This window comes from Galleria mellonella, unplaced genomic scaffold (assembly GCF_026898425.1).
Source record: "Galleria mellonella isolate WM207_F2 unplaced genomic scaffold, CSIRO_AGI_GalMel_v1 utg78, whole genome shotgun sequence".
NCBI lineage: Eukaryota > Metazoa > Arthropoda > Insecta > Lepidoptera > Pyralidae > Galleria > Galleria mellonella.
Genome location: NW_026442151.1, coordinates 6,844,414 through 6,869,732, shown reverse-complemented (window position 1 = coordinate 6,869,732; position 25,319 = coordinate 6,844,414). Strand labels below are relative to the sequence as shown.

The following is a 25,319-nucleotide window of genomic DNA, read 5'->3' as shown; positions in this document are numbered from 1 at the left end:
CCAGAACCTAGAGGTATCCCCATCCAAGCAGACGACTTTTGTACACTTTGTATAAAAGTCGTCTGCTTGTCGAGTACCTGTTAGAAATTAGATACAACAATATTTTAAAGTCTAATCTATTTCTCTAAATTTATCTCCAAAAAATAAAGAAGGAACATAAAAGTCCCAATTACATTATCTGGTTTCGTAGTAAAACGAGTGTATTGTATGGGTGAGTAATTTGTAGCAATATTGATATATAACGTAATGAACATAGATATTCGACTGGTATGGGCGATATCGTAATGGGTAGTCATTAATGTCCAGAAGAACTCAATATATACATATCAGATATTATTGATATCTATATATTGATATAGTAGTGTTTTTTTTATACAACTTAGAATGGCAAACAAGCTGACGGCCCACCTGATGGAAAGTGGTAACCGTCGCCTATAGACATGAGCAGTACCTGTTTACTAACTGTAAACTGTTTCACTCATGATAACCCCCAGATGCGTTGCCATTCCTGAGGACTCAGGTGTTATTCCTCTGTACCCAGTAAATTCACGCCATATCCCACCCTTCAAACCGAAACACAGCCATGCAAACACAACTGCTTCACGGTAGAAACACGAATGGGACAGAGGTACCCAAGCAATCGACTTTTGTACAAAGTCTCCCTCTGGTAAGTAGTGTAGTGACCCTGTAGTAATTTGTGCATACACTGTTTCCCACCGACGCAGCGTACTTTTCAATACTTGTAGCGCCCTTTGCATCATTATAGTTTCTACACACTGGCAGAAACCGTTGCATTATACCAACCTAACTATCATATCTTCAACATCTGCACTTTAAAACAGCATTTTACCAAATACGTACAATCTATTGGGTTTACCTTTCACATTTCAAGTTCCTTAACAATCCCAGTGTACAGCATCCTAACATTTTATCTAAATTGCATCCTTTGTAGAATGGTACAAATTCACATCGAGCTGATACGATCTGTTCGCAGGTACATCTAAGGTCGTTGCTCGGCAGTTCAAGGCTTCGCAATTATTTGTTGCTATCAACAACTCTTTGTTTTATTATCTGACGATGCTTGATGCGTACCTCCAGGCTATGAGATCTGAACGTCACGGAATGGTCGCCTACGAAAATATCTAATCACTTTTGACCACTCCATTCCCTAGTGACTAAGCAGCGTGCTTCGCATAAACGAGACAAAATCTGGGGGTAATTGTTAGTAAGAGGTATTTTAAGAAGATTTTTTTGATAATTGTTAGCGTGATTATATTATCTCGAATGTCTTTGATTACCAGCGAGCAAACTGGTATATCTCCCTAAAAATATTTTGTTATCATAAATTTTTTTTCTGTTTTTAACATTTATTTTTGGAAAGATACAATTCAATATCTATGCTTCTTAATATTTCGACTAAGAACAAGAGAAATCTTTGTATTTCGACACCTAAATATATGTCACTTGTTTGTCAAATAAAAAAATATTTTGATTAATAATATACAACTTTACGTATTTAATACATTATATAAATTATAAAAAAAAAGACTTCATTTGTGACAAAACCGATTACTTATTTTGATTTCTTCTATGGAACCAATATGTAAGTATATATTTTCAGGTAAAAAAAATCCAGTACGTTTTAGAATTGACGGAGTTACGAGGTAACAAACATAAAAAAAAATCCAACCGAATTAAGAACCTCTTTCTTTTTAAAATCAGTTGAAAACATTTTATATAAATAAAATTTACTAACACAAAAGAAGAATGGAAAGAAATAAGATTAGTAAAATATGATTCATATTTCTACAACAAATACCAAAAAAATGGTAACTAACTAAAGAAGAAAAGTGTCACAATATTGTACACCGCTGACATTGACGTTCCTTTTCACTTTAGTTTTGCTGCAAGAGAACTCTTTTAGAGTTAACCCTTAAATACCTGAAGTTTCAAATTTGATACCGGGGTTATAAATCGCACTGGGCGCCTACAATCGATTTTATTTTAATGTTTGACTGTTTACATGTTACCAATTTTTTTTTAAATATATCGTTTTTTTTTACTATTTTTCCCCATTAGTAAACACAGTAAAGGGTACACTTATATATTTTTTAATTTGATTTAAAAAATCATGCTTTTAAGGGTTAAGCTCGCCTTTCTACATTTACTTACCTCTATCACATTTTTACGTATAGTGTGTACAATAAAGTATAAATAAATAAATAAAAATTAAACAGATTAAGAAAACATTCATTTTTGGAGTCGACACTCGACAAAACGGAATAACGGTACAAAATGATGACAATGTATACCTATTTTTAATTCAACACATAACAGTTCCAAGTAGAACTAACCTACTAAAGAATTTATAGACGTGAGCGATATAAATAAATTACAATAATAATAAATAGAGATATTATCGCGTACCTAATAACTAATTCTTATTCCATCCGAGTATAACATACCTGTTTTGAATAACTCTTAAGTTCACTATTACATAGATAACTAATAACTGAACCAAAAGAGATCTTATGCCGATAGACGTTGAAATAATGCGTGATAAATTCGCGCGCAAAATTATAGTTGCATACAAAATGGTATCGTTTCCCCCACAGCAGCAAATATGATGGATTGGCTGTATGGAGCGTGGGTATCGCGTCCTGCGAGTATGCAAATACCTGTATGCTCTGAAGGTTGCTTTTGTGTATTAAAGGTGTTACCTGCGTCTAATATTCTAACCTGCGTAAATTAAAAAATCTATTCACTGTGCCTGGTTTGTATGAATCTGTGCAACCAGCCCAATGAATTTAAAAATTTCACACTATAAAGTATTTTATGAAACCTATAGATAGGGGAGAGCGGCTACGACTCGTACAACGTTGACTCTATGCCGCATAGAATAGAACATATAATGACAGATATACAAAATTATGAATATTCAATTATTTTGTTGTGTTACCTAGAATTATTTTTCAATTTTATCAATATAAGAGCAGTGTCGACTCTTAATTAACGCAGTGAATACACCCTCTGTGTCCGGTGCCAATAAACTATATGAAAAGTAGTTCTTTATATTGTGCTATATAAAACAGGTTTCGTATGAATCATGTACCATTATGATATAAATTTACTTATTAACAAATTAACGATATCTTTACTCCACAGGAATTGAGATTGTTATACGACAAAAAACGCGACTTCAATTGTGGCAAACCCAGTATTTTTTTATTTTTATTTATACAACTTAGAATGGCAAACAAGCTGACGGCCCACCTGATGGAAAGTGGCAACCGTCGCCTATAGGGGGGAAAGGGATTATTAGCAATGGAGTTTGACAGCCTCATTGCTAGCAATATATCCTTTTAGGTCGGCCTCCACGTGGTTCCCCCTGGAAACCATCGTGAAGAATTCTTGTTGAATTCGTCACGATGGGCTAATTGACCTGCTTCATCTTCACCTATCATCCTTCACTGGTGCCCCGCCGGTGTATACCGATAGCGCGGGTGGGGTTACCATTACATTATCACCTACTAAAAAAAAAACCGTCGGCTATAAACATGAGCAGTACCATGGACATAACAGAGTATACTGTTTCGCCCATGATACCCTCCATGCGTTGCCATTCCTGAGGACTCAGGTGTTATTCTTCTGTACACAGTAAATTCCAAAGGGAAGGCTTATGTTCAGCAGTGGACACTTATAGGCTGTTATGATGATGCTGACGATTCTCTTAGTATGGATAACAGCGGGCGGACGGAAGTACATTGACTGTAATAAATACGGTGTTAAATCGACCATATGTGACACATAAGTGCTCATAATTTGAAACTTATGAGTTTTTATGAGGCATAGCCACATATTTCCGTACTTAAAAGCCTTGAAGTGTCTGATAAATATTTGTGAACTACTCCAGCTGTTCGTACGAGTATCGTAGTTGTTATGCCACTAACTAAGCTGTAATGAAATTGTTTTACTGCTTCTTTTAATTTGAATTCAATTGATCGGAACATTAGAATGATATTTTAAACGGATTTTAAAAAGGAGAATTTATTTCGATTTCTGGTATGTGTATGTTTCTAATTCCGAAGAGATATTGATATTTTTGAAATTTTTGCCACTCTAAGTTGTAGAAAAAAAAACCTTTTCCAGTAGTGGCCACGCTTAGCAGGCGGATTGACAAGCGCAGTTAGACTTTACAGATGTTTTAAGAAGGACGCTGCTACCCATCCTTCGCCTTCCCTTAGTCGCCTCTTACGACACTCACGGGAAAGGAAGGGGTGGTCCATTCTACGCCGGGACCACACGGCCAATACTGAGAAAATGACACACTCAAATTGTTTTTCAAAACAGCCGATGTTTGTTATACATCAACTTCGCGGTACGTAAACGTATTCCTGTGATTTACAAATACTAAACAACAAATAAAATGTCCAATAACAATTGGAAACAATGAATGTAAACCTCGATGTGTGGTGTTGGAAAACAGAGGAACAATGGCGGAATGTTTGAGACATGCGGTGTGATGAAATGCGAGCTATCACATCGTAACTCAAGCATCGCAAACAATAGCAGTATTCTTCCCTCGAGAATTCAAACATACGACAAATTGCATCTTTACAAGCATTCCAAGTAGGCATGAGTAATATTGGTAGCACTCCAATATCTATATATTTGGGGGAAAGGATTGTTAATAATGGGAATTTAACGATTCCATTGCTAGCAATATACCCTATCTGGTCAACCTCCACGTGGATCCTCATGGAAACCATCGTGCTTAGTATCAAGTGAATTCAGCATCTTAGGCTAACGTTTCATCTTCGCCTATCATCACTCACTGGTACCTCGTCAGCGTATACCAATAGTGCAAGCGGAGTTACCATTCCATTTTCAAACATTAAAAAAGTCTATACATTGGTTTCTTTTAGACATTGATGACGGAAAAAGGTCATTACCCATTCCAATATCGCCCGTACCGATCGGATAACTACATACGATACGATTTCGATATTAAATATTAGATAACAGACATTTAACATATTCGTTGTTGGACCAGTATATAGTTATTGTAATTAAAATATATAGATATTGTTGTATATTACCCCCACCCCTAGTTCTAAGTAAGATCCCATTATCAATCACCATTCGTCCGATATTTCAAAACGAAACCTTTATTATTATTTTTTTATACAACTTAAAATGGCAAACAAGCTGATGGCCCACCTGATGTAAAGTGGTAACCGTCGCCTATAGACATGACCAGTGCCATGAACATAACAGAGTATACTGTTTCGCCCATGATCCCCCCCCATGCGTTGCCATTCCTGAGGACTCAGGTGTTATTCCTCTGTAGCCAGTAAATTTACGCCATATCCCACCCTTCAAACCGAAACACAGCCATGCAAACACAACTGCTTCACGGTTGAAACACGAATGGGACAGAGGTCCCCAAGCAATCGACTTTTGTACAAAGTCTCCCTCTGGTCTTCATAACATTAAATTGCCTCCATAACAGTACAAGTGCATGAACATAACCAGTTCTCAAAACGCGGTTAACTAACTCAGGATATCTGCATTAATGAACGGAATAATGGGTCGCAATCACATACGGATAGTCAGCGATATTCGCTACTTAATAACTTCATAAAGATATCTCAACAAGATAAAAGGTAATGTGCAGTTTTTATTGGTTACCCTTCGACGACAGGGTTGAGAACTATATGCGACAAATATATACTTATAAAACAACAATGTTGGAAGATCATTTGCATTCAATGCTACGTAAAGTTATGTTTTTATTAAAAATTAAAGTTCCTTGTCTATGGTACTTGTAGTGTTGCCAGCTACAGTACAGATAGATACCTAAAATTATCCAGTGAACAGAATAACTACCAATAACGCGCCTCGGGCGAGTACGGGAATCGGTTAAACCAACTTCGACCACAATACCAGTTACCAATAAATTACTACTAATTAAACATTCTCATATATGCTGTTTCGAGGGCCAACGCCAATGAAATCACTCGTCAAGAACCGCTCATAGTCGTTAATAATTGTATATAATTTTCATCAATTTTATTGCAAAACCGCGTTTTACACTGGCTGTATAATTCAATTTTAAAGTGTCGGATCTTTGGGAATAGGATCAAATTCATATACATTATTTATTGCAAATGTTCGAATTAACATTGAATTTTTTTATACATCACTAGCTATAGCTTAACAACTTACTTTTATTATTGCATACTTTTATTATAACAAATTTTAGAATATTTTAGTAAAATAGGTGTTAACTTGCAAAAGTTAATATCACTGGTAATAATAAAATATGATCACAACTATTTTGATTAATTCCGTTATCATCATTACTACTAGAATTTCAACAATCTTCCATATTGGCCTTCAATCGCCGTCTGCCATTTCGTCCAAGCACGGTTTGCGACACGGGTTTCACTTCTAAACGAGGCATCTTCAAGCAAATTGTTAGACCGCAGCTCAGAACCTAGTGTTAAACATTAGTTTTTCGCAGTTTGAATGCCGAACTGCGGGGAAAAGGGATTGTTAGTAATGGAGACTGAGAATTCTATTGCCAGCAATATACTCAACCAGGTCGACCTCCTCGCGGTTCTCCCTGAAAACCATCATGGTTAATTCCTGATGAATCCCCGATTTCACGATCAAATATCACTATGATGGGGGGAAAGGGATTGTTAGTAATGGAGATTGACAGCGCCATGGCTAGCAATATGCCTTATTAGGTCGACCTCCATGTGGTTCCCCCTGGAAACCATCGTGAACAATTCTTGTTGAATTCGTCACGATGGGCTAACTGACCTACTTCATCCTCACCTATCATTCTTCACTGATGCCCCGCCGGTGTATACCGATAGCGCGGGTAGGGTTACCATTCCATTATCATCCATTAAAAAAAAATATATCACTATGGTTATATTTAAACTGGCAATTACGCGGCAATACAATATTAACATAAACGTTGTACCGCTATTTTATTGACAGCAGTTACGGTATATGTAAAGTGCAACCAAACGCAGTTAATCGGCTTTTTATTCGTAACATAAAAATCCACAAGGACGTGCCTAGAAGAGACGACCTTAATTCCAATATACTAGCTTCATCCGTACCAACGACTCACACACACTTTTTAAATAAAATATCTAACAATTAAATGCAGGCACTCGTTCAGTTTATGCTAATATCGCCATATTGGCATTTTTACATTCGAGTACTTACAGAAAACGAAGCAAATTGATTTTTAACGTATTAATTAGTGTTTTACTTTAACTCGAGCCGCTATCGTATCTAGATTGTGAATATGCTAATATAAAAATGCAACGTGACTCCACGTAACATTTGCTCGGTAGCCATATTGGAAACAAAATAACAAGCTGGTCAATTAAAACTGCAGTTTCCACTACTGAATGTTGAGATTAAATGGAGACCTCTCGAAGAAGCATCGGTGATATCTAAATTAAATTTACTTTGTTATTTGCCGGTAATTCTTGGTGTTCGCTACGCTACATTTTCTTTTACTCTGTTTGTGTTATCTTGGACCCAATATATTGAGATTTATTATATATATATATATATATATATATATATATATATATATATATATATATATATATATATATATATATATATATATATATATATATCTTAAGACTTCAAGGGGTACATGGTTGCCTAAATGGTGTATATTTACCAGAGAGAGACTTTGTACAAAAGTCGATTTCTTGGGTACCTCTGTCCAAACAATCTATTTTCCCCTGCATAAGGAGTTTTTTTTTAATGGATGATAATGGAATGGTAACCCCATCCGCGCTATCGGTATTCACCGGTGGGGCACCAATGAAGGATGATAGGTGAGGATGAAGTAGGTCAGTTAGCCCATCGTGACGAATTCAACAAGAATTGCTCACGATGCTTTCCAGGGGAACCACGTGGATATCGACCTAATAGGGCATATTGTTAGCAATGGGGCTGTCAAACGCCATTGCTAACTATCCCTTTCCTCCTGCATAAGGGGTTAGGTGTTAGTCCCAATTGTCCACTTTTCTTCTGCCTTGGTTATATATTACATACTTTACAATAGGTGATAGAATTTCGTGGAATATTCTACCTATTAAAACTACCAGAAATAAAAAATTTAAGTTACATTAAAAATGGATGTTTAAAACAGACTAGCAACATGCAGTTACGTTTGTACTGACCGCGCGGCTAACGACCGCGTTCAAATAGTCTTTACTATATTTTATTTTGTCTCGATAAAAAATGTTTACAAACGTTATTGGCCATATGTATCCAGAATTAATCTGACAGGTGCACTCGTGAGAACGGGTTTCCGAGTGAATTTGATATGTGACATGGCCGCGCTGTAGACAGAGTGGCTCGTAAACTTTAATTCAACGCATATATTATCGTCATAGAGATTTACTATCGTGTAACGCAATACAACGGCCTAAAGAATGGGAATAAAGAGCGAATAAAGGGTAGACATTAGGCAGCGAAGCTCTGTACTCGTAGCTTGTTTGGTATGCGCCGTACAACTTAATGAAATAGAACGCGTCCAATCTCAATGGTGTGAACATCGTTCTTTTCATAGCTTTTTTTCGTATTGTCTTCACAGAGAATATAAAACTTTAATGCAGCCATCGACTAGAAACAAGCAACGACAAATAAAAGATAACAGGCAAACATTTATCTAGTTAAGCTGTAAATATGTATCAAGTAGTATTCAAGGTTAAAATGTGCTTCAGTGTAAGCAATAGCATGATATGACCGCAGTTAGGTAAGTTTATCTTGAGGCCATCGGTACACGTAAAATATTAATACATTGTACATCGAAGAGTGAGGATAATAAAAACATTTAAATAAAAACAATAAATTGACGGTTTGAACAAGTGTTGAGTAACATTTCCGTTTGCAACCTACTTAGATAAAATGAATCGCTCCATTGATATATAGTGGCAACACATTCCAATGATATCGACTTACGCAGCACCTTTGCGCTCCACTGTACCATTCCGAGCCACGAATTTTTAATTATTACAGCGTCGTAAACATTGATAACGCTGCCGGATTGTGTTGCACACTCCTTCCGTGTTCACAAGTAGGTGTTAAGTGTCAGCTTTAATTGGTCGTATTATAACAGGTGTCGCGTTCGGCCGTTCGACCCACATAATATTGTTTAGTACTAGCAATAGTAACCCATTGTGTTGATAACGGTCCGGAGACAGCTTACGCTGAGTCTGATATCGCATCGTGGGTGTAAATTCGCCAACTCATACATCAACATCGTAAATAACACTCCTTCGGACCACCGCCGAACCATTTTATGGTTTAATCTTTATGGCAAAGTTCATATAATCAGTTTATCGGGGTTGCCATTAAAATCTTAATTAGTACGGTGCTATAAAGACAATATAATGATGTTACTGGCGACGTAAACGTGTATACGATAAACTTACTTATTTTATTGTCCGTCGCACGATGCCCGAAGATAGGCGTTAATTTTCTTCAAGCTAAGGTTTCTGATTTTTTTTTATTTATCAATAAAATATAAATTTTAAAGACATTACCTTAAATCGTCAAATTGCATGACAGTTTTCGGTAATACAATGAATAATTGGCGGCAATTATAAATTTTATTTTACTTATTTCAGTAAGAATAAGAATCATATACATTAGGCGTGTGCGCACACAAAAATGCAGCCGGGGGCGGGCCCCGGGGCCAATGCACCTGGCGATCGCGTCGGTACATTCCTCACGCACTCCTTTTTATCCCTACACTACAACTTAGCCCAAGTCTCGACCATTCTAAACACGTCTTCTGTATTCGGATTGCTTAGAAAAAGGTCAGTTTCAACCAGTGTTACCAGATTGGGTATTTTTTTTTTTTTTGCAATTTTAGAATATTATACTGTTAGCGAAATTTTGAAGAAAGTTTTAGAAAACCATATAACAATATACAAATACAATAAAATATAAAGGCAAAACAGACGATAGTATAAGAGAAACAGAGGGTAAAAGAAATCACTCGATTTAGTCGTTATTGTTTATTGGTAAAATGTAGTAAAAATAGATATAACTTGGTGATTGAATAAAAGTGAAAAAAAAACAAAAACTAATTGGTGAGAAAATATTTAACATATGGGTACAATTATAAAAACGCATCTGGCAACCCCCGAATCGACATTCTCTGGCCATTATGGGAACGGACGCAACATCTCCTACTCGTATTTTCTTTTTTAATTTCAAAATCCATCTCCACGTCTTTATTGCTCGACAGTGTCGATCAAAAACTTTTTTCGACGCCGCGACCCGGAGCCGTGCGGCCAGAACGCGTCAGCGTAGTTTTTAGTATGGAACAAATATTTACATTGTGTAAAATTATACAGCCTTTGTTAGATGGATTTATGGTGCCTTTTAAAGCGGTGGACTTGACGTACGGCAATTAACATGCGCGTTCAAATTGCTCGGATTATAATAGGTTAAGTAGGAACTTTTGATGTTGTAGATACTTAAAGTAATCGCCCTCGTATCAAGACTTCCTTTTAGAACTATTTCAAATATGGAATGTCTACTGTCACAAGAATTACTAAAGTATATCCAATATCTCTGTGTTGTTAATATCTCTATATACCATTAAACAAAGCCGCTTCCCACCGTCTGTACGTTTAGATCTTTTAAACTACACAACGGATTTTAATGCGGTTTTCGCCATTAAATAGAGTAATTCAAGAGAAAAGTTTACACGTATAGTTTAATATTGTTCTATGTTAATTATTGAAATATAACGACAATTGTTCAAGGTGTCAGAAGAAGTCAAGACGACTCGGAGCTTTCATTGACGACGCTGCCTAATCCATTTCAGATATAACATAACAATGTATGGTGGGATTGTTTCTTTTTTATAGGTCTACAAAAAGTTCCATGATGCCATATGTCTGTCTATCTTTTAAGGATACCTTATTAAACTCATCTAATTCATACTCGACACAAAAATTTAAGCATATATGCTCTGCTTTACCACCGTATGTTCCCGTCTTAGAACAGGGCCACACATTCCTTAACCACGGGTGTCGTAAAAGGCATCTAAGGGAAATTAATGGTCGAGAGGATAGGCAACAGCGTCCTTCTTAAAACATCACCAATGCCTAACTGCAGTTGTCAACCCGTCTGCCAAACTACTAGTAAAACTCCCCATATGGAGAAGACCTATGTTCATTAGTGGAAGGTTACCGGTTGATATAATTAAAATAACTATGTTCTACTACCTGAGCAAAGCCGGGGCGGGTCGCTAGTTAAAAATAAAGATTACAGTTGAACATTTAGTTTTAGTGGTGGTCCAGTATGTGAAAAGTATGTCAAAATACTAAATGAGCATTGTTTGTGCGTTCCAGTTTTACGCATTAACCACAAAACGCGGTAGAATGCGTCGGCGGCCGCCGGCGCCACCTCTCGGCCGCACTTAGCATCGTATATGGACGATGTGACCCCAAGTACCAGCAGCTGTAAATTCCTGCGATGCTTAATTAATTACGCGAAATATACCTCTCCTTTACAGGTGATCGGAGATAAATTGACGTTGGCGCCCTTTAAATAAATGCTATAATTTTTTTAGGAAACTTTTCATTAATTCCATTTCTCGTTACGTCATGTTTACGAAAGTATGCAGCAAAAATCAATTCGAATATAATTTCAGTTCATGTTTGGTGAAATTTGGACAAGTGTTATGTCGATCACAACGTTGAAAGATGATAAATCGCCTCTGACTACCTCATTAGGGATTATAATCGTGAGAATATTTCCCTTTGCAACCAACCGACTTCAACTACTATGTGTTACGTGTTATAACTTCGTACACATGGATTTTGAAAGTAAACTTTTTTATGCAACTTAGAATGACAAACAAGCTGACGGCCTACCAGATGGAATGTGGTAACCGTCGCCGATAAGCATGTAACATGGACATAACAGAGTATGCTGTTTCGCCCATGATATCCCTAATACTTTGCCATTCCTGAGGACTCAGGTGTTATTCTTCTGTACCCTGTAAATTCACTGCTATATCCCACTCTTCAAACCGAAACACAGCCATGCAAACAACTGCTTTACGGTAGAGACACGAATGGGACAGAGGTGCCTAAGGGTATCATGGGCGAAACAGTATACTCTGTTATGTCCATGGCACTGGTCATATCTATAGGCGACGGTTTGCACATTCCATCAGGTGAGTCGTTAGCTTGTTCACCATTCTAAGTTGCATAAAAAAGCTTACTTTCAAAATCAACGCGTACTAAGTTATAACACATAATACATAATAGTTGAAGTCGGTTGATTGCAAAGGGAAATATTCTCACGCTAATAATCCCTAATGAGGTTGGCTGTCAGCTTGTATGCCATTCTAGGTTACATAAAAAAATTGTTTTGGTTTGTATTTCCCTTCATATATTTTTTTTTCCTTAAATATCTCCCATCATGTTGGCAATAACTAATGTAAAGTTCTTTTTTTTTTTTATTGATAATTAATGTATCCCTTTTTGTTGTTGGCAATAAATATTTTTTTTTCTTTCTTTCTATACGTACAGACATCTTCTGATTATAATTTTACGTTTGTCACGCCTGTCTCCCATTAGGGTAGGCAGAAACAATGGAACGCCAAATGCTTCGATTCAAACAAACCTCTTTCGCTTCTTCCACATTCATCAATCTTTCATACACGCTCGCCGGTTACGGGTACTTTTAATTTGGCCCATCTTCAGCAGGTCGCCTATAATTTTATTACATGAATAAGGGGTATAGTGTGTGTCCTAGTATAAATATAATATGGCCGTCTGTGTCCGTGACATCGTCCTCGTGACCAGGGTAAGAAGTAGCTTTCTCCATGAATTGTCAAATGACAAATGTCATGATTATTATATGAAACGTTTTGGACACCATTTTTTATGACACTAGAATTGCAAACTAACGGCCCGCGTAATGGATAATGTTAACCGCCATGTACAAGATATATACAGTTTATAAGAGATTTTAGGTAGACTATGACAATTGGGGAGGGGGGGGGGTGTCATTGTTAGTAATTGAGGAATTGAGAACCTCTTTTTTTAAGTCGGTAAATAAAACCGATTAACTGAAATAAAATATTCTATAAATTACATTTGCTCGGAATATACAGCTGAGGAATATATATACCAGAGGGAGACTGTACAAAAGTCGATTGCCTGGATTCCTCTGTCCCATTCGTGTTTCAACCGTGAAGCAGTTGTGTTTGCCAGTTTGAAGGGTGGGATATGGCGTGAATTTACTGGATACAGAGGAATAACACCTGAGTCCTCAGGAATGGCGACGCATGGGGGTATCATGGGCGAAACAGTATACTCTGTTATGTCCATGGTACTGCTCATGTCTATAGGCGACGGTTACCACTTTCCATCAGGTGGACCGTCAGCTTGTTTGCCATTCTAAGTTGTATAAAAAAAAAGAATATATAGCTAGATAGATATATAAGTTGCATTACTTACAGCACCATAATTACAAATATTTTTTGTTATGAATCATAACTGAGGATAAGTTACCGAGACAACGCCGTGAATGACGCATCATAAGGGTTCGTTTATACCATTTCGATACGGAACCCTAAAAACTGCACACGACATACACAGAAGCGCAAACCTGTCGGTGCCAACATTAAATTCGTGTAAACAAATACGCGCGACCCACAAACCCTAACCTGCGCGGGCGCATGTGAAAGCGGGAAACGCTAATTATTTACACTTTAACCCGCGTTATTAAACCAAGGTAGATTATACAGTCTGTTATTATGAAGGCACAAAGGTTTGCCGTTAACGAACTAGCCTACTTGAACGTGTAAACCACAATATCATTGCATTATATGCTCCACTAATACGAACAAGTATGTTGCGAATGGGCGAGGAATGGGCAGCAGCGTCCCTCTTAAAACATCTGCAAAGTCTAACTGCGGTTGCCAATCGTGGCAACTGCTGACAAAACACCACCAAGGAGGAGGCTTTTGTTCAGCAGTGGACAGTTAAAGGCTGATATGATGATGATGATAAAGTTATTATTAATTATGATATAACAGATAATAGACGGGAAAGAGAGGTTCTCCAGTGGTGACCTGGTACAGGCAAGCGTGGAGAAGGGCGACCCCTATCGGATGAAGCGATATAAAAATGATATGTTATTCGCTTGCTAGCCTATCACATGCGACGGCTGGATTGACGGCCATACAGTGGTTAGAATTATTTTTATTAACTGATCACAATGAAAATAAACTATTACACTAAAGTAAAAAAAACACACTCATAAAAAGACCATTTATCGTAAATGAAATTTGTTCAGGACAACGTCTGTCCAGTTAGACAGTCTTGAATAAAATTCACCTATAAATTTACCTACCGAATGAGGAAACTGGCATGACATGCGCATGCGCTCGCCGTAGAAGACATTTGCTTTATAAGCGAAACTTTCACTGGCGCTAGTTAACACAGCACATCTATAAAAATAGCATGCATTTAGTTTAGCAAAGCATGTAAAGTCGGCGTCCATTGTGTCGATCGTTAACTTCCTATTCGCGGCGCGTCACCTTGCGCACGCGCATCCAACATGGCGGGCGTCACTTCGTTAGTGGAGCATTTGTCAAGATAATTGTCCAAACCGCGCCATTTGAGGCTTTGACGTTTCCGTATTATTATGAGCAGCAGTGTCCATTTACAAATTACATAGATTACAAATTAACTGTACCGTATTAGTAAGAGATAAGATTGAAATTTGAGTACGCACGTCGGTGGAAAGAAAACAAATGGTTACCCATCAAACCGTGGCTTTGACATCATGTCACGTGTGACCAAATATAATTGTTTTGTACCCGATTGACTGTTTTTGTTTGGTGTGTGTAAAATAGACAGATATTGTAATATGTCAGTTAGAAATTAGCATAAAATTTGTGCTGAAACAAAACACAAAAATAATAATTATATACCGTGAAAAGTAAATTGGTATCAAGATCATTCCAAGGGTAAAAGATATATAAAATATCGTACCTAAATGCTGAATAGTAATGTGTAAATTCTCCTTATGGAGGAGGTCTGTGTTCAAGCGTGGACAGTTAACAGCAGATGTATTTTTTTATGCTGCTTAAATTGGCAAACAAGCTGACGACCCACCTGATGGAAAGTGGTAACCGTCGCCTATAGACATGAGCAGTATCATGGACATAACAGAGTATACTGTCGCCCATGATAACCCCCATGCGTCACCATTCCTGAGGACTCAGGTGTTATTCCTTAGTACCGTTTGAATTCACTGCCATACCCCACCCTTCAAACCGAAACACAGCCATTCACACGCGACTGCTTCACGGTAAAAACACGAATGGGACAGAGCTGCTCAAGCAAGCGACTTTTGTACAAAGTCTCTCTCTGGTAAGGTGAAATGCTAATTATGAGTCAAGTTGATGATTATGTATGTCTTCGTGAATTTTGAACTGAATTCATAATTATTTTTTATTATTAAATAAATTTACTTTTAAAATGTAAATCGTTCGAAATAAGCTAAAAGCGCCTGTTTAAACTCCGGTCAAACATAAATTCACATAAAACTTGAGTGATTTAAAAAAAAAAAAAACTAAATGTATTTTGTGGTAAAAGATCCCCGACGGTCAAATGGTTTGATTATAAAATGTAGTTTTTGGTTAGGGCCGAATCATTTTCCTCGTAATGACACAAAATATTTAATAGCACGTAATTATTGGCTGATTTCAATCGTTTGTCAAACTATTTGAAACTCGTTTGATGGAAATTTTTGTGGTTCTACTCGTCATTTGATCGTTTTGCCTTCGCAACACGTTTGTACTATCGAATTAGCTTTGGACAAGTTTCCAATATTCCCCTGTTAATGATTGTCTAGCGAGATCCGAGTTTGTCCAGTACAAACAAAAAAATCAGTTCTTCGCTCATTATAATTAATAATTTATATATTCCTTTATATATGCATATTATAATCATCACTTTATGTTATTTATGTTTTTTTTATACAACTTAGAATGGCAAACAAGCTGACGACCCACCTGATGGAAAGTGGTAACCGTCACCTAATGGAAAATGAGGAAATTGGAAAAGAATTGTTAGTAATGCGGATTACCAGTCCTATTGCTAGCAATATAACCTGTCAAGTCGACGTCCACGTGGTCCCTCTAGAAACAATCGTACTCAATTCCAGGTATATTCGTCACAATGGGTTAACTGATTTAACTGATTTGGAAAAGGTGACGGCCCGTCAGCTTTTTAGACATGAGTTTTCAGAGAGGATTGCGTGGAAGTCGACATTTTTTTTATACAACTTAGAATGGCATACAAGCTGACAGTCCACCTGATGGAAAGTGGTAACCGTCGCAATAGACATGAGCAGTACCATGGACATAACAGAGTATACTATTTCGCCCATGATACCCCCCATGCGTTGCCTCTGTACCCAGTAAATTCACGCCATATCCACCCTTCAAACCGAAACACAGCCATCCAAATACAGCTGCTTCACGGTTGAAACACGAATGGGACAGAGGTACCCAAGCAATCGACTTTTGTACAAAGTCTCCCTCTGGTAGTAATGTTAATGCTAGTAATGGATTCACTAGTCTTCTCCTCCTTCCCCAATAGTTAAGATTAATGTATATATGACAGTCACTGGGGCCCTTAATTAATAAAATTTACGCGGTGAAATAACGGGCTTGGTTTGAGAAAAGCTAAATAATTAAATTCAAATGTGAAATTATGCAGGTGTTGCGACGCAGAACAATGGAAAGTGGATGAATTATGAGCATAAGCGACCGTAACTCAATGAATTAATGCATGCTCTGTTTCAATAAAACATAATGGGCATGTAAACAAACATATTCAGTTACTCGAAGACAGCTCCATGAGATATATATTTTTTTATTCAATTTTTTTTATCCATAAACAATTATTCGTATTTCATCACCATTAGTGCTCGTATCATCGCAGCTCCTAAACGAATGGGCCGATTATGATGCGTTTTTTTAATCCGAAAGATGACGTGATAGAGACGGTACTTAGCTACAATTTATGAAGATTAGAGGATCTGTTCCGGCATTTTAGAGGTTAGTTGAAATTTTTAATTTTTACTTAACTATAACAAAAAGTGGTTACTTTTTCATTATGTCTAAATGACACGTCACGTACTATAGCGATCATTATGTATATTTTGTTTACAAAACATCAGTAGTAACGAACGGGCCTCAAACGGGTTACTGATACACGTTTACTTCTGTTTACACAGCCGTTTCACCTGCGCAAGTGACTAGGTACTGTTTATTTGTGCTAAAATTAATAGCAAAGTGGCATATGGCTGTATGGCACAGCAATTATAACACGGTTTGGTTTGACAACTGGTTTTCCTGTATTTGGGTATGTGGGTGTCTTAATCTGGGTACCATATAGGTTGATATTTCGGGCATAGATATTGATATATATATAACTACTTCCGGCGCATAAAGGATGACAGGTTATTTATATTTTTTTTTTGATGGGTGAAAATTGAATGGCGACTCCGCCTGCGCTAGCGGGATACGCTGGCGGAGCACCAGTGAAGGGTGATAGATGAGAATGAAAATAAGCCAGTTAGCTTATCATGATGAATTCATTAGGAATTAACCATGATAGTTTCCAGGGGAAACCGCGAGGAAGTCGACCTGGTTATTATATATATATATATATATATATATATATATATATATATATATATATATATATATATATATATATATATATACAGTGCTATAAGTAATGCAAATAAATTATATATCTATTTATCTATTCGTGCCTCCAATCAAACAGTTTAAATTACTCCTCTCCATTCAAAGGTTGCCTGGAAGAGATCGCTCTTAGTGATAAGGCCACTCATTGTTTTCTCAGTGTAATATTTTCTTGTAATTGTTTGTATTTATAGTAAGTTTACTATTGTAATCTTGTGAAGGAAACCATAAAGGGTATCTATCTATCTATTTTCGTATTGTACATACCATTATTACAGTATGACGCAACGATAACAGAAACAAATACGTAAATTCTAATCTAATTATGAGTAATGTGACATTGAAATTCTGTATTTTAATATTTGCTTTTCATTTTAATTAGCTAGGTACACATTTATATCAAGAAAGAAGCGTGCCTAATCACTAACATCATAAAACATATCCTTACTAATTCCTACTAATATTATAAATATGAAAATTAGTTTGTATGTTGCCTTAGTGTCTTAACTATTTAACGAATCACTATGAAATTTGATACATTTATTATATGGAATGAAGGATATAGGTCACTCTTTCTCGTGTTCAAAGTATATATTTCGGTCACGCGGGCAAAGTCGCGGTTAAAAGCTAGTATAGTAAGGTATATGTCTTATACGTGTAGTTTATTTTAGGAACCTACGTGATATAGGTTTGATTTTCAATTAATATAATAATTTTCCTGTAAATAACAAGCAACTTTTATAATTATATTAATGATTTATCATTATATCGTACAATTTATCGTTGCGATATAATTTTAATTAAAAAGTAAACTACAAGTATAATACTCATATTTTACTTACCTCGCGAACAATATACAGATACAATTAATTTACTAAGACGATATTGTGTTCATATATACATAAAAAAATAAGTGTCTACATATTATCGCATGCATTTTACTCCCCTATTATACCGTGACGATATAATCATACGATATTGAAATGAAATCATACATATCATGCATTGTATGCATTATACTGTACAACTGAAATAAATGCCTTATTCTGAATAAATGGCAGAATAAGTAAATGTTACGTTTACTATAACGTTTTGAAAAATTCCTCTGATTACCTCATCAAGGATTACAGTCGTGAGCGTTATATATAGTTTTTGCATTTAATATTACATTTATAACATAATAAGTAGTAAGCAGCTTTTGAATTTCTCATAGTTCAAATTGAAAGCAGGTATTTTGAACTTTCAGCCTTAAAAAAAAATTCGAGAAACATAATGTCTATGTTCCAAAATTCTCACTCAGCACGACTCTACATTATGGATAATTCTAACTACAAAATTCCATCTGCCAAACTTCATTTATTTTTAAAATTCATAAATGACTCACGCGCATGCGTAAAAACAACCTCGATTGTAGCAGATTTATTAACTGCACACACTTGCAATATGTATTACATTTTTTTTTATTTAACCGACCTTACAAATGCGAAATGTCAATATTGATTATACAATATTCGTTACCGTGTAGTCTCTGTATAGAATGGGCCACCCCATTCTTTCTCGTTTTAGGCGATTAAAGCAACTTAATGGTCGAGGGGTGGGCAGTAGCGTCCTTCTTAAAATATTACCAAAGCCTAACTGCGGTTGCCAACCTGCCTGTCAAACGTGGCAACTACTAGCAACCCCCTTTTATGGAGACTTATGTTTAGCATTGGCCAATTGTCAACTAATACGTACATGTTGAATGACCATTAAAGCAGTTATTCTTACTGGTAAACAGTTAAAAGTCGATTTGTGGATATAAACACCAACGTAAAATTGTCACTGAATTCGGCGTCACGAAGTTAACAAGCCAAAAAGTATGTCAGTCTGAATACACGCGACTCATTCACAAAATCACTACATAGTATGCCAATTGTCCAAAAATACACCTTTCTTTGCCTTAAAAACTTTGTTCAGAGCATAATTCATGCTTCTACTGCCAAAACTGTCTTGTGCTTAAGTAAATTAGTAAGTGAAAATATTTAGTAATCTGCTATTCGGGACGCCACTCAGTTGTTTTGTCTTCCCGGAAACTCTCTACTAACACTTAAACTTTATTGTATGGTATTAAAGTTCAAATTGATTTTTAAGTACTTCAAATCAAATCAAATCATTTATTGCACGAATATGGGTACATTATTATATTTGTCCATTATTCCATATTCTACCATATCAGCGTGTACAATATAAAATTATAGTAATAATAACTGAAAACAATAAAAATAATGTCAATAATAATAAACAAATGTAAAAAATGACGGTTAATTAAACTATCATGGTTAATTTTATCATAGAATAGTCATCATGATGGACTAACATTTGGCTGTTTTCATTCTCATCTTTAAACCTTCATTGGTGCTCCGCCAGCGTCTCCCGTTAGCGCAGGTGGGGTTACTATACCACTTTCACCCATTAAAAAAAAAAACACATTCAGCGATTCATTTTTATATATTAAAATAGTAGTAGATAAGCTATTTAGATATTATGGGATTGACATGTCAAAAAACAAAAAAGTCAAAATAAATCGATTTTTCACCAATTAAACCTTGGTGAAATTGAATGTGCTCTACATTATTTTATTTGGCATAAAAAACAAAAAATCATATACTTATGAGTCAGATTACTGCTTTTAGAACAATACTACGAACAATAAACCCGTACGGGTAATAATTTAACCCGGTTTTTAGTTTACAAATAAAAAATGGGATTACAGTTCTAGGGTTAATGTCCCACTACTATGACAAATCTTATTTATGCAACTTAGAATGGCAAGCAAACTGACGGCCAACCTGATGGAAAGTGGTAAACGTCGCCTATAGACATGAGCAGTACCATGGACATAACAGAGTATACTGTTTCGCACATGATACCCCCTATGTGTTGCCATTCCTGAGGACTCAGGTGTTGTTCCTCTGTATCCTGTAAATTCACTGCCATGTCTCACCCCTCAAAACGAAACAGTCTCTCAAGTCTTTCTTTCCCCATAATAGTAGGTACTATTTGCATGTGGTTCACGCGATTTTTAGATTGGAGTTATTTTGGGATTTCCTTTTATTGCAACTGAGTATTTTTTGTTTCCTCTATCGCCACTTACGACATCTAGAGGATAAATGATAATGATGTATATTATACATACTTCAACACACGGATTTTGTCATCCATATACCCATACTGTGTAATAATATCGTCATAGACGTAGAATACTGACGGATCTGACAAATATTACGTATATAGATCCGTCAGTATTCTACGACTATGACGATATATAACAATAATATAAAAAGGAAGGATTTGGGGTTTTTTGTATCTTGTTTGTTTGTAAAGGATTAACACAAAAACTATTCAATCGATTTTAAAAATTCTTTCACCTATAGACAACTACATTATTAGCGAGTAACACAAACTATATATTATTTCCGAAAAAATAGAGATTATACGAAAATTACTATGAATATTACCAATATATCAAAAATTTGCCTATTAAAGTTAATATAATTTACAAATTTGTCTTTCGATTTACTTTAACGTGCGAAGCAGGGGCGGATAGCTAGTAGTTGATAATTTTACAATGTAATTGAATAATATCATGAAAGGAAAGGCAAACGTCTCTATCGTGTTCTATTTATCGTTTATCTATTCAACCATTCCAAAGCATATTAGAAGATAGAAAAAGTTTTTTACAAATTCTAATTATGGCACTGCGGAGTATTTTCTAAGAATGAGAAAACAGGAAATTATTCATACAAGCATGTAAAGCATATGCCCTACACGGTGATCCGAGAATATATCTATTTAATAGGTAATTATTTGTGAGAAAAATGCATAGGTATCATGGGAAAACAAGAACGATTATTCATTGCTTGTATTATCGAACTATTTGAAAACGCAGATCATAAAATGGTTTTCAAATAGTTCGATATTCAAAAATAAATAAATATCGAGTATTTAAAATTTCAAAAATAGAATTTACAAGAATTCGATACACATAAATGCTCATATCAATGACGACTTTTTACTTCCTTAGTCATCAAAAAAAAATAAAACCTGCTACAAACTAAAACAATTTTAACTATTACAATCTTTTGTCACCATTTTCAAACTAAGAATTTAGCACAAAAGAAAAAGATAAAACAGTTCAATAGATAAAATAGGTTTATGAGATATTTGACGTTTTTATGCATAAGAAGGTTAGTGTTTTAGCTGTTAATTAAGCCCGTCGCCATAATTCTCGTAGGCGGAGCTATTTTCAATATGTAACAATTTAAATATTTGAACATAAATTTAAACCTATACTGAATTCTTCCGTTCGAAAAGACGTCTAAAAACGGTAAAATTTGGAACATAATGTTTTTATTTTACATGTTTCCTTTATAATTAATTTATATTATTTATTAAGTTTACTTTTATTACAATTAATAATACCAACTTATTTTGTCGTAATTAAAACACCAACAGTTGATCACTAGGTAAATTTAATTTTTCTACTGTCTGGAAAACAAGGCTATGATAATAAAAATAGTTAAAAATACAACATTTAATGTTTGTTACGCTCTCATGATTATTAATAAATAAAAATATAAACAAAAATTTGTCTATGGTGGAGTAAATACCAATTCTAACAATTAAGAACAATAATCACAGACAATTGTTATGTCTGTGACAATAATACCTTTTTTTTTTTTTAGTACGTTTGTTCCGTTGTGGAACAGGCTAAGGTCGGAGACCATGCTGCCTCAATAATACCTATTAATCTGTCAAATAGGTTTACGTTTTTGTACACGCAGATTAAGTAATAATTCTTTTTACATAAAAATAATTCTTCACGGATAAAGAACACTTTATACCTAAATGTACTGAAATATCCAAGTGTCTATTTCTATAAATCTATATTTTAACAGGTAAATAGTCTAAATAATAATTAACACAGGAGAAGGTAATTCAGAATATTGTTTCTTAACATAATAATTTTGAATAAAATTAGAGGGTAGGTTGGTATAGGTACATTATTACAAGTATCTAAACTTGCTTAGCTAAAGGTAAAAATAACAAAATCAATCGCTGTCAAATAGAGAGTAGGTACCCAATAAGAAAACGACGTAACTCGAATTTAATAACCCGATGAAATCCGTTAGAACAACACCTGAAGTGGTCAGCCCACGCACACATGTACACATCCGTGTACGGACGCACATCCGAATAGATATTTTGTGTTGACGATTGAAACGTGTACGTTATACATTTTTGATGGCGCAGACTTACCCGATTAGATTCCAAGGCTTCAGCACTATGCTCCTCTTTCTGTCGAAAGCAATTAGTGCACTTGCTCTTATTGAAGATGTTTGGTGCAAATTTCCTGCAATCCGATCGCCCAGACATGTTTCACAGAGGTCAGGGTCAAGTCAACGTTCACTATGTCACCGTGCACAGCATGGTGGTACTGTAAAACACTCACACTAGACGATAAACGCCTTTTTCAAAAAACCGAACACGTAGTTTATCACGCGCGCACCCACCGGTGAGGTATCAGCAAAATCACTGCAAGTGAAGTGAGCGTTAACGTCATATAATAAAAAAACACATGCACTAACACAATCTCCTTCGGCAACCGAACACCGAAGTAGTCGAACAATCGCAAAAAGAATATTCGTTTTTACGTCAAAATTTGAAACATTGAACATCGATATTACAACGAACACGCGGAGTTCGCGAGCGTGCAGCGACACGACCGCCCGTCCATTTTACATCTGATAGAAAACCACTGACTGAACTGAACACAGTTGTTGTTTTACAACTTCTCTTCTCTTGTTTATCGCTGCAACGTAACAGTGCGATTGTAGTGGTGAAGTATGTATGTAGTAGTATTTTAATCTATCTCATTCTATTTCATGAAACTTGTATTATACTATCCTTCTTACACAGTTCATTAATTATGTCCTAACCGTAGCGACATCTAGTAATTACATGGTACGCAAACGACTTGGATGGAAGAAAAACGACGCCTGAGCATGCAAGCATGCATCAGTTTCAATAAATTTGTGCTATTTGTTTTGCTTAGAATTTCTTAAGTATAACAGAGATGGCGCTGATAACATTTTATTTAAGAAAAAATGTTAAAATTCGAATAATAATCAATATCTACAAATTAGGGAGACCAGAGTTTTTTTTAATAGGTGATGGCTACCCCGCCTATGCCATCAACATACATCAGCGGATTATCAGTGGAAGATGATAGATAGAAATGAATCCAGATTAGTTGGCACACCATGATGAATTCGACCAAAAATAACCATGATGTTTTCCAAGGGGAACCGCGTGGAGGTCAACATGAAGGGGTATATTACTAGCTATGGGGCTATTGGACCTCATTACTAACAATCCCTTCCCCCCCCCCCCCGCCCCGAGAGAGACCAGATTAGGATCGATTATAAAGCTTCATAATTTATCTTTAAATCAATCTTACCTGGAAGTACTTTTCAATAATTTGGAAAATAATGATCGTTCTATTCGCAACTAAAATATAAAACCATGCGGTCGATTCTAATATGCCATTTATCTAAACTTATTTTTATTCTAAACAATAAAATATAGTTTTACATTAAAGTCAAAATTACTATGCCTGTAGTCGATTATAGTAATTTCGCGAAACTATCATAATACAATATTAAGTTAACAAATAAGAGCAACCGAAGCTTTTAATTAATTATATACAAAAACCTGGTTAAACATACATTACAATGGGATTTTGAGCATAAATTAAATAGACTATGTGGGTTTTGAGAATTGTAATGTTTATAGATAAAATTATTATATTTAGTTTGTGATTGTCCAATAATTTTGTAAAATAATCAAATTAAATATAGGCTTGAAATAGGTTTAGTGAAATAGCGCCAATTAGTTCAATTGCGTTTTTTTTTTAAACCTCCGCCTTCTAATAAAATTCTATCTTATATTAACATTGGCAAATTGATTGGTATGATTAACTGTTTGATCTCATTTCTTTGCTCTGTAGTTTTTCATTACTATTGTCATTGTCATCATTTTGACAGTAACTGTTATGTCAGTGGTCCTTCATTAGATACAAATTTACAACATTTTAAATAAAATAACATTTGTATGAAATCTATGCAACCATTTCTTTGAAATATTAAGAAATAGTGTTCCCTGCTCTTTACTCACGTCGACTGTCATCATTGTGCTCATTTGTTATATATGCCCATTTAGTTTTTTTTGCAAAAATGAGGTTTTACAAAATAGATTTATATATTTTGTAAAGAATTTGAAAAAAATATTTTAATATGTATTTTTATTACAACATAACAATAGCGTTGTATAACATAAAGAATTGTACGACGTCGACAATTTTACAACACTATGAATTTTTATTTATTTTCTGGTATTAATTGCTTCTGGATAGTTGCATAAATTAAATTTCCTGTCTCGTCTATATAAAGGTGGTTCCGACTCTTCT

At 35.4% G+C, this 25,319-nt stretch overlaps 1 protein-coding gene and 1 long non-coding RNA gene across 4 annotated transcripts in view; one reads left to right on the top strand and one right to left on the bottom strand.

Annotated features, from left to right (window-relative positions):
• Positions 1 to 23,631, bottom strand: part of LOC113517313 (protein outspread) — a 383,813-nt gene extending 360,182 nt beyond the window's left edge. For all 3 annotated transcript variants that reach the window (XM_052901499.1, XM_052901501.1, XM_052901500.1), the window contains exon 1: positions 23,111 to 23,631. In XM_052901499.1, coding sequence (XP_052757459.1) covers positions 23,111 to 23,227 — 117 coding nt within the window. In that variant the 5' untranslated portion in view covers positions 23,228 to 23,631. The remainder of the gene's footprint in view (positions 1 to 23,110) is intronic.
• The window catches only part of LOC128202187 (uncharacterized), a 170,269-nt gene that overhangs the window by 115,103 nt on the left and 29,847 nt on the right, over positions 1 to 25,319 (top strand). The gene's annotated exons all lie outside the window — the stretch shown is intronic.